The following is a 10,925-nucleotide window of genomic DNA, read 5'->3' as shown; positions in this document are numbered from 1 at the left end:
ATAGATAGATAGATAGATAGATAGATAGATAGATAGATAGATAGATAGATATATTTAGATATATAGATATAAATATAGATATATACACACTCTGTGACCCTGGTTGAAAGGAAGTGATTTACATGTGTATTGGTTAGACCAAATGCTTTTTAAATTATACATTTTTATGTATGAATTATGAAGTTACTGTTTTAATAACCAGCATGGTGTAATGGTTTTAGAGTTGGACTGGGAGACTGGGGTGCAGATATCCCCCTAAAGTGACCTTGGGCAAGTCACATTCTCTCTGCACCAGATGAAGACAAAAGCAATGTCCTTCTGAACAGTTCCCAAGAAAACTCATACATTCGCCTTAGGTCAGAAATAACTTGAAGGCAACAACAATATGTATTGGTTTTATGTGATCTTTTAAAGCAATAGCAATAGCAAGTGCATTTCTATACTGCTTATCAGTGCACTCCCTAAGCGGTTTACAATGCCTACGCCAATTGCCTCCAACAAGCTGGGTATTCATTTTGGGGGCAAACAGAATGGGGACAAGCTCCACGTGCCCTAAGATTGTCAATTGTTTATTCAGTGTTGTCCTATCTTTTACAATATTATACTTTAAGTGTATTTATATTTCTTTTCCACCCCTGAAGGCCTAGTGTGGCTGAAACACGTTGGGCCTTTTAAACACTGAATAAAAACTGAATAAACAATTGACCATCTTAGAGCACATGAAGCTTATCTTCTCTTTGTTTGCTGCTTGACTGCATGCTTTCAGTTTCTTGCCTATACTCATTTTAGCAACCTACGGAAGGATGCAAGGCTGAGTCGACCCTGGAGGCCTGCCTGGGATCGAACTCACAACCATCTGGCTGTGAATGGCTGCAGTACCGGCATTTAACTACTGTGCCACCAGGGTTCATGTGTCTTTTAATAGGTGTTATGTATCTTTTAACTGATGTTACATGTTTGAAACTGATGTTATGTGTCCAATCTGTTAATGTGTTTTAATCTGTTGTTCTTCCCCATCTCGATCCATAAGGAGAGGCATGATATAAATATATGATAACGATAATGCTGATACTGATGATGGAAAGATTGTGATAAAGAGTGTGCTTCTTTCATATATGGACAGAGTGCCCTAAAGTTCAAACTTTCTGGCAAAAAGATATTCATACTAATTTGAAAAATAAGTCAAGTAATAATAGATCAAATAATAGTATGACTGGGTAACCTTGGGTGAGTCACATACTCAGCCTCAGAAAACTCTATTGTCTTAGGGTCACCATAAGTCAAAAACAACTTGGTAACATACAATAACTTCAAAATAAATTGCTATTATGGTCTATACAATGATGAAACAAATTGTTCCTTAAGTAATAATTCTCTTATATCATTGCTACTGGAAGCATCTCCATAACAATAAGTTAGTGGAGAGATATGAAAAATTTGAATTAGAGATATGAAAGCCCAAGGTAAAGAAAGAAAAGAAAGATTTGAAGGGGGGGGGGACTTTTTTCTAGATTTTTTTTTTTCACTAAGAGCTTTTTACCTGGAAGGGGAAAAAACAAAGGAAAAATTTAAAATGGACTCTGGAATATTTTATTTGAGAATTATTAATAAAATTTTAAGAAAAGTGTTTGCATATTTACTATCCCAAAATTATTTCTAAAAACTGTGTAACAGGAAAGTTTTAAAGCAAGACAATGTATATTATCCAATCTTTGTAATTCCTGGTCCAGATTTCCTTTTCTCAGTTCTATGAGATGGGGTTGCCATAATTTAACAGGTGGCTTGAAGGCACATGCAAATACAGACACACAGACATAGCTATATAAACCCTGGACAATGTATATTTTAAATGCTTTTAAAATGTTGATAATAGTTTCATTCCATATATATTTTCGTTTTCATTCCAAGATGCTTGAGGGATGCAAAGATGGAAAATGGACTCACCCCACAACAGGGATTTATATTGTAACTCTATTGTATGTATTTTCTTTTATCAGCAGATTTTAGTGACCTTTGGTGGAGGTAAATATGGAATACATGTAAGGGAGGGGCATCATTTATATTGGTCAGATTTCATTACCATGGATGCGGCAATGGGACAACTGTTGTAGATATTACCACTCTACCACAGAAATCACCATTTGAAAAAAGAAATTGAACAAATCCCACATTGTACATGCACACCACACAAAGTCTTATTAGGAAAAAAGAAAAGGGGATGCTTCTGCACCATTTTAGTGGTAGCCATTCTGATCATGGATGAGGCAGTGGGTACTAACTCACTCCCTAGAGAGGGAGAAAAGGAGGGAAGCAGATAGCAGAGGTTCCCCAGAATAAATCTGTAAAACCATTGAAAAAGAAAATGCTCCCCAGATTTTGAGAATTAGGAAAGAACAGACACCCAAATATTTTCAATGAAAGTCACAACAGTGTTATAATAATATAGATTTATTGTTATTGTTGGTGTTAATAGAGCATCAGCACGTCTTACATTTAAAAACACGTGTTTATTAGTTTACTGTAGTGAACAAAATTGTGATCTCTTTTCTGCACTATTTACATTTCCTGACTAAACAACATTTCCTGACTAAACAACAAACTAAGGATTATGATTCTAACTCATCTACTACTCCTTTTGAGCTCATATGATCAGGGACATTGCCCTTTGTGCAATAAATATCTTATTAAATGCAACAGGTTAGCATCACCACTATGACTGTGTAGAATCTTTTCTATCCTCTTGACTTTTATCCACATTGTAAGTGGATATTAATTGAAAAGAGTAGAGAGAAGCAAATCTTTGAATTAACCTCTGGATGGTTTCGATATAGAACAGAAAGGTTAAACTGATTTTAGCAAAAGCACTACTGTTTTAATAAAATCTGGAAACAAATTGACAGAGTAGAATGCAGAAATATTCTAGATGAGGAAACAGGTAGCAGAAGGAAGCAGAGAAGGAAACGTCAGGAATAAACTTTTAGAGAACATGGCCACATAGCCCGAAAAAAACACAAAAAATTAGAGAAGGAAAAGATTTCTTTCTAAATCCTAGCATAATTTTACCAACACTGCTCAAACATTTTGTCCACTTTTTGCAGTGGAGGCAGAGCATATGTCGTAATATTACTATTCGGAACACAGACTGAGGAGTCTCTGGATGCATTCAATTTAGAAGAAGCCTAGGTGTGTGCATGAGTATAATACTTTAATACATAAACGAACAGATATACTAATCAGGCTCCATACACTAATCAGGGATTCTAATTATAGTACAGTCCCCACACAGCAATATTGGCCTGCAGCTGGCCTGTTTAAGAACAGAGTCATGATATAATAAAGACATTTAGTGGTTCTCTCTTGGAACAGTAAACATCATGATGGTGTTTAGGATGATGGTAATTTTTAATGCACTTGTAGTTTGAGGTGTGCAAACATATAAACTCTGATCAGCTAAAAGAAAAAATATTAAAACCTTGCAAATGTTTGAATTCCAGCCCCATATCATCCCGAGTCCATTAACAGTCTGCAAAAGTTTAAAACACCTGCATTTCTGAAATATGGTCACATATAGGCTTTGGCAAGTTTCCACAGAAATGGAATTCCACAACAGATAAGCAGCAATCAAGAATGCCTATCTATTTGCCTTTCTGGGTTGAGCAGAAGGACATAATACCATCCTGACAGATGTGGATATTTTAATTCTTCAACAAAAAAAGAGGCTACCTTACACTGAAATGCTAACGTATCATATACAGCTGTTCAAGTCTGACACAATAGGCTTCTTGTGTACAAACTGTTTTATATACTTTTAAATATTTTAAATATTCAATCCCTTATCTATAGTCTAGGCTTCAGTAGGCTTTCTATAGCTGTACCACATGTTTCATCTGTATGTTTAGGAATTTAACAGCCCTGCTGTTTCACACTGAAGGATGATCTTGTCAAGCATCCTCTATCTCTCAGTGGCCAAGTGGATGTCTCTGGAAAGCTTATTTTCATCTTTAAATGAGGGGTGCCTGTTCTTGCCAAAGTTTTCGGGATAAGTCTATGCAAATGCTTCTCAAACGTTTTACAATGAGATCCACTTGTAAACTAATTCCAACATTCAAGCTCTGACTTCCCCCTTCTACGTACTAGTATAAATATCAATTTAAGAAAGTTTAAATTTAGTTTTTCATTTTCCTCCAAATACTGAGAGAGAAGGTGGCTATCATTCAAAGGGGCTCTGTAATATTAATGGTATGCTCTTGTCCAAATCAAATCCTTTCAGTGTGTTAAAAAAAAACAATCCTTTCAATGGATGACACATCAAGTAATAAGACCCATAGTTTGAGAAGTACTAGATTAAACACTCACAGACTGTTCAACAGTCTTCAGGCTTCTGTGCCATGTGTGCCTGTACTGTACAGTAGGCTCTCGGTATCCACAAGTTCGATATCTATGGATCTGCACAACAGCAGATTGAAATGAAGGAAGATTTAATTTTTTTTAACCGTGATGACCAGGCTAAGAAGCAGTCCTAGGGCAATAGCTGAGACTGCTGCAGCAAGACCCAGGCAAGCCGATGCTTCCTATGGTGGTCAATCCCACCACAGAGCCACAGTCAGAACTGAAACCTCTTCCTCATTCTCTTTCCCACCTTGACATCACAAAGCAGCTGCCAAAATTTAAACCCTGCCTTTCTCTTGCAAAGAAGCCTCTGCCAGAATTTACACTCCTGCCTCACTTTGTTTCCCACCTTCACACAAGGAAGCCTCTGGCAGGATTGAAATCCCTTACCCACTGACACACCTCCTTGCCCTACTCCATCTGCTGCCCCTCCCTGAGGTGGATTGGTGGCAAAGAAGTTTGAAACCTGGCAGAGGCTTTCTGATGGGAAGGGTTGAGGAGGTGGGAAACAAGAGTCAGGAAAGGGTTTCAATTCTGGCGGAGCCTTCGTGATGGGAAGGTGAAAAACACTTCAAGAAGTATGCCTTCCTGATGCCAGGAACTTGTTGTCCAGGTAATCTTAAATGTTAAATATTGACTAAAGCATCCATGGTTATTGATATACGCAGGTGTGTGTGTGTGTCTAGAACCAAGCCCCCACAGATACTGAGGGCCCAATGTATTCGTGATACTAGTTCAGATACTACCTCCAAAATCTAAGAATGGATGTCCTTAATTTGTTAATCATGTCAAATGTATAGGTCAGTGATGGCGAACCTATGCCACGCATGCCAGAGGTGGCACTCAGAGCCCTCTTTGTGGGCACATGTGCCGTCGCCCCAGCACAGAGTTTGCCAGAGTTTGTTACTAGAAAGCCAGAGGGACGTGGCACTTTGCAATAAATAGGTGGGTTTGGGGTTGCAATTTGGGCACTCGGCCTCGAAAAGGTTCACCATCACTGGTATAGGTAGACACAGTCAGTTAACTACTGTCACATATGTATTATGTACAATGGAAACAAAACTGTATTTAAGACAGGCAGGTCAAAATGTGATGCATAAGTAAAACTATACTCTGGCAAATCAGAATATAGTCCATTAGTGATAATGTATCTCAAAAATGGGTTTAATTTATAAACACTGCATCAGTGGTAATTTGCAGGTTTTATTAATTTTTTAGTACTTTGAAAAAAACAGCCTCCCATTATTTTGAAATTGTATAGCTTTCATCTTTGAACACAGTATATACCACTTCAGCCACTGTGGCAGCTTGTGTCAAAAATCTAGCCAAGAAAACAATAAACAGAAAGAAGGTGAAAGACAAAACAGGCAACCCATGCCTCAGAACCACACATGGGATATGTCCACATAAACAAGACAGCAATTATCCTTTCAGTTTATCCTCTTGTCATTCCTTGTCATCTGCCTATGCTTTTGCCCTCTCAGTCCATGCAACTGATTTTTTTCTTTTCTTTTTTTTAAAGACATCCTTCATTTTTATAGTGTATTATTTCACCATCAAGATAAATGACCTCTTTCACCAACAGCAGCACTAACCTGGGAGAGAGGGCATTCTTTGGCTAATGTGCTCTGATTCATCTCTTTGAGCAACTCCTTTAAGGCATTGCGGACTGTGGCATGGTTCCACTGCTCTGCTGGCAAGTCTTCCAGCTTTGAACAACTGTGAAAACACAGAACAGAAGAATAAACAGATGGAAAGCAGCACCTGCAAGGATAGTTGCTCTTTACTTAAGAGCTACAAAGCTCTGTGAATCCAAACACAGTTTAGAATCCCATGCTTCTTTCCACTTGTGATGTAGCCATTTCATCCACCTACAGTCCTGAATCCAAAATGGACTTAAGAACTTTTAAGAACTTAAGAATATTTCCTGAAGTGAATCTCCCAATACCCACATGGCCAGAAAGAGGAGGGGGCCTATCTGCATAAATACCCTTCCATACTATCTTAACTGAGGACAACCACCATGACACCTTGACCAAATGCAGGCTAATAGTCTGTAACCCCGCTACAATCCTATGGGAGAGGCAGGGAAACACGAATAAAATTTATTATTATTATTATTATTATTATTATTATTTACTTGCTAATTAGCTTACTTGCTGTTCACCGCTATGATCTTTGGAATAGCGGTATATAAATAAAACATATTATTATTATTATTATTATTATTATTATTATTATTATGACTAACATTGTCTCTTTCTTTCTCTCTCTCTTTCTTTCTTTCTCCTGTATGATTTTTAACACCTTTGCCTGATAAAGAAGCCAGTGAAACTTCAAAAGCATGCAACATGTATAATGTGTATTTTGACTGGCACAATAAAAGTATCATTGTTTTGTGGATTTTGGTTAATATTTTACTTTGCTAGATGGCCAACATGGCTAGTCCTGGATATGTTTTCTGGACTTAAAACAGTTACTTGGATGCTGGGCTACAGACTAAACTGAAGCATTTTCTACTGCTGATGTTACACCTCAGTAAAAGCCAATAGAAGGACTCTACCCTTAAGACTTCAGATCTTAGCTCTTAATTTCTGGATAAGTTGTAAAAAAACAGCAAAAGTGTTTATTTTTAATATATATATATATATATATATATATATATATATATACACACACACACACACACACACATACATACATACATACATTTAATGAGGTCTTGAGGAGCTACAGATTGTGGGGTATGGAAAGTTCTCTTTGAAAGATCTTTCAGTGACTAACAGTACCTGTCTGTACTACAACATCATGTTGAAATAAAATACTACCCACAAAGAGCTGCCAGTTGAAGCACTCTTCCTGCATCTTGCTTTCCATTTCAACCAAAGCTCTGAAATTAATGAAGACAGGATTTGCTAATCTCAGTAGTGATACTGTGATCAGTAGAGCAGCTTAGAGATGAGAGGAGGGCAGATGTTCAGGAATACCCACCTTTGTAATTGAATTTTCAGTGTCACAACATGATAGACATCTTGTAACATGTCGGCTACTGTAGCATCAGGGGCATCTGTCACATAACTGAGTGGAAGCGGATTCCACTTCCCAAGTTTGATTATACCTAGAAAAGGTAATGGAATAAACAAATACATGAACATATATCTGTTTGCGAATATCATCAGATTATTTGTTCAAGGGGCATGACTTTTACTAGGGTACTAAAATTTTCTTCTGATAGCAGTTTACAGTTATAGCCCTGTTCATTCTTCCTATTCATGGAAATGTGAAAGACCTAGAAAGTAAATAAGCTTTGGACAAGAAAGAAAATCCACATTCTCCAAAGCCCTTCAGAAATATGAATTTTGTTTTGTACTGACGAAGACTACAAAAAATTAGCAAATACTCTTATACACTGTCAAAGTAATGATCCCTCTGGCAGTAGCTGTATAGTTTCAAAGAGAAATCTTTTCCAGCCCTGCTTGGAGATCCCAGGGATTGAACCTATCATAGAATCATAGAATCATAGAGTTGGAAGAGACCACAAGGGCCATCCAGTCCAACCCCCTGCCATGCAGGAAATCCAAATCAAAGCATCTCCGACAGATGGCCATTCAGCCTCTGTTTAAAGACCTCCAAGGAGAGAGATTCCACTACACTCCGAAGGAGTGTGTTCCACTGTCAGACAGCCCTTACTGTCAGGAGGTTCCTTCTAATGTTGAGGTGGAATCTCTTTTCCTGTAGCTTGCATCCATTGCTTCGGATCCTGTTTTCTGGAGCAGCAGAAAACAAGCTTGCTCCCTCCTCAATATGACATCCCTTCAAATATTTAAACAGGGCTATCATATCACCTCTTAATCTTCTTTTCTCCAGGCTAAACATCCCCAGCTCCCTAAGTCGTTCCTCATAGGACATGGTTTCCAGACCCTTCACCATTTTGGTCGCCCTTCTTTGGACACGCTCCAGTTTCTCAACATCCTTTTTAAACTGTGGTGCCCTAGTTATGATGATCAACACCAAGATTCTGAGAAGAGACACTTAAAACTATCACAGAGGGCTGTGCAGACAGCTGCCCCTTTTACAGTCAGATCGGGGCTGCTACAACTGCACACTGCAGCCCCAAGCTGATCTTTACAGGGTGCAAAAAGAAGCCTTAAAAAGCCCTGCAAAGGGTATGATAGCCGCGGCATTGCGGCTTTACGGTGCTCCTTTGGCACTGCATCATGTGGACACAGTGCCAGAGAAGTGCCGTGTGGAGCGGAATGTGGCATCATGGTGCGTGGCCACACCCTGACTCCACCCCCAAGCCGGTTTTTAAGGCCAGTCTGCACAGTTCCACAGTCTAATAATACTCTTAGTAAACTCTACACAGAATTGGAACAAGCCCTTTTATTTATAACATTTCATAAACAACAAAATTAAGGGGGGGGGGAATCTATACTTCCTCCCTCCAAGTCTAATTCTGCTATACATATATGTTCAGCATACAAATTAGAAAAGGGTGATAAAATGCAGCCTTGCCTGACCCACTTGCCAACTGAAAACCATTCCATTTTTCCATGTTCTGTCCTGACAGTAGCCTCTTGTCTTGATCATAGGTTACATATTAGGACAAGGAAATGTTGTGACACACTCATTTCTTTAAGAGAGATCCCAAGATCAGCTACACAATCAAATGCTTTGCCATAATCTATAAAGCACAGTCTGATTTACTTCTGGAATTATTTGGTGCATTCCATTACCCAAGGTATGATTGCAATATGTTCCCCTAGTGCAGTGGTTCCCAACCTTCCTAATGCCGTGACCCTTTAATACAGTTCCTCATGTTGTGGTGACCCAAACCCATGAAATTATTTCCATTGCTACTTCATAACTGCAATTAAATAGGAGTTTTCCAGTGGTCTTAGGTGACCCCCATTAAAGGGTCATTTGACCCCCAAAGGGGTCCCGACCCACAGGTTGGGAACCACTGCCCTAGTGCCTCTTCCTTTCCTGAACATTTGGAATTTCTCACTCCATATATGATACAAGTCTTTGTTGTAGAATTTTGAGCACCATTTTGCTTGTATGTAAGATACATGCAATGGTTACTGTGGTTATTACAATCTCTGATGTCCCCTTTCCTAGGGACTCGAAGCAAAGCCACATTAACAGACAACTTATAACATGTTTTAACTAGACTAATTTACAATTTGATGGTCAGAATTTTTTTTGGTAAGTCTGTCAGAGAGAAATGCCTGTTGCTTGACATAAACATGACATAAAGGGAACAATAACATTAAAATCATGTTACTGATCAGGACTACAATTTCACAATCTAGTGCTGACTATGCCGCAGTATAACTAATGTCTAGATTCTGATCTTACAGAGTTAGCATACAAAGCAAATTTTCAGTATCCAAGACTTCAGGGTTGGCTCTTCATATCATATTCCACTTGCCAACACAGGGGCTGCTTTTCATAAAGGAGACAGTTCTGAAACTTACTCATATAACAGTAAAAGAACCCAAAGAACAGAATGCCATTTACTTTCAGAACTCAAGATGACTGTATGAATGCATTCTTTGTATTCTGTTAGGATGGTGTAAGAATCATGAAGCCACAGAGATGGTACTGGACTAAGATCCCTAGCCAGTATGGCCAATGGTGAGGTATGTGGGACTGGAATTTAGCATACCCACTCATTCTAACAGATCTGACAGGTTCCAAGAAGCCTAAAGCAGCGAAGAAAACAATGGAGAGTGAAAAAGCATTCAAGTCACTGAAACAGGCTTTTATGTCAGATCCAATGCTAATGGCACCTGACTTCAACAAGCCGGTCATTGCAGCTACAGATGCTTCCAGCAGAGACACTGGAGCAGTCCTGCTGCAAGAAAGTCCAGATGACATCTTGCATCCAGTTCTGTTCCTCAGCAAGAGGCTTTTTATGAGAGAGTACAATTGGTCCATATCATAGAAAGAATGTTACACTATTATGTATGTGTTTGACAAATTGAGGCCACATGTATGGGGATGCTGTATCACTCCTCAGACTGATCACGCTGCCCTTTGATGGCTCTACACAGCCCAGGGAGCTAACAAGAAACTGCTCTGGTAAAGCCTGACCCACCAAGATTTTGACATTGATATTCAACATGTATCTGGAAATTCCAACACTCTGGCCAACACGGGAATGGGAGGTTAGGCAGGGGGACATTTCCTACATGCCTGCTAACTGGCAGCATAGCTAACCTTTTAGTATTGTGTTTTCATGTCTGTTAACTGTTATTTCCTTGGTTACAGGATGAAATCACAGCCAAGGTGATTCCAGTCTCCAATTGTTTCCAAACTGTCAGAGGTTTTGGGGGAGAGCATGTGATAATGGACTCTCCCATTATCTGGGCAACACAACCGAGGGATATAGTCTCCCCTCCAGGTAAACAGATGGTTAAGGATGTGTTGGTTCAAGTTACATTTACTGGGGCTGAGCATCACAGATGAGCACAGCGATCAGGAGAGATAATTGCCCAATGAGGGTCACCAATTTTTCAGAAATGCAAAGC

At 39.0% G+C, this 10,925-nt stretch overlaps 1 protein-coding gene across 2 annotated transcripts in view; it reads right to left on the bottom strand.

The window, feature by feature from the left end:
- The window catches only part of SATB2 (SATB homeobox 2), a 190,404-nt gene that overhangs the window by 99,701 nt on the left and 79,778 nt on the right, over nucleotides 1-10,925 (bottom strand). For both annotated transcript variants that reach the window (XM_042480085.1, XM_042480093.1), the window contains exons 3-4: nucleotides 7,381-7,507; nucleotides 5,985-6,108 (exon numbers count right to left, since the gene is read on the bottom strand). In XM_042480085.1, the coding sequence (XP_042336019.1) occupies nucleotides 5,985-6,108; nucleotides 7,381-7,507 (251 nt within the window). The remainder of the gene's footprint in view (nucleotides 1-5,984; nucleotides 6,109-7,380; nucleotides 7,508-10,925) is intronic.

This window comes from Sceloporus undulatus, chromosome 1, assembly GCF_019175285.1.
Source record: "Sceloporus undulatus isolate JIND9_A2432 ecotype Alabama chromosome 1, SceUnd_v1.1, whole genome shotgun sequence".
Classification (NCBI taxonomy): domain Eukaryota; kingdom Metazoa; phylum Chordata; class Lepidosauria; order Squamata; family Phrynosomatidae; genus Sceloporus; species Sceloporus undulatus.
This window is presented reverse-complemented; position numbering and strand designations above follow the sequence as displayed.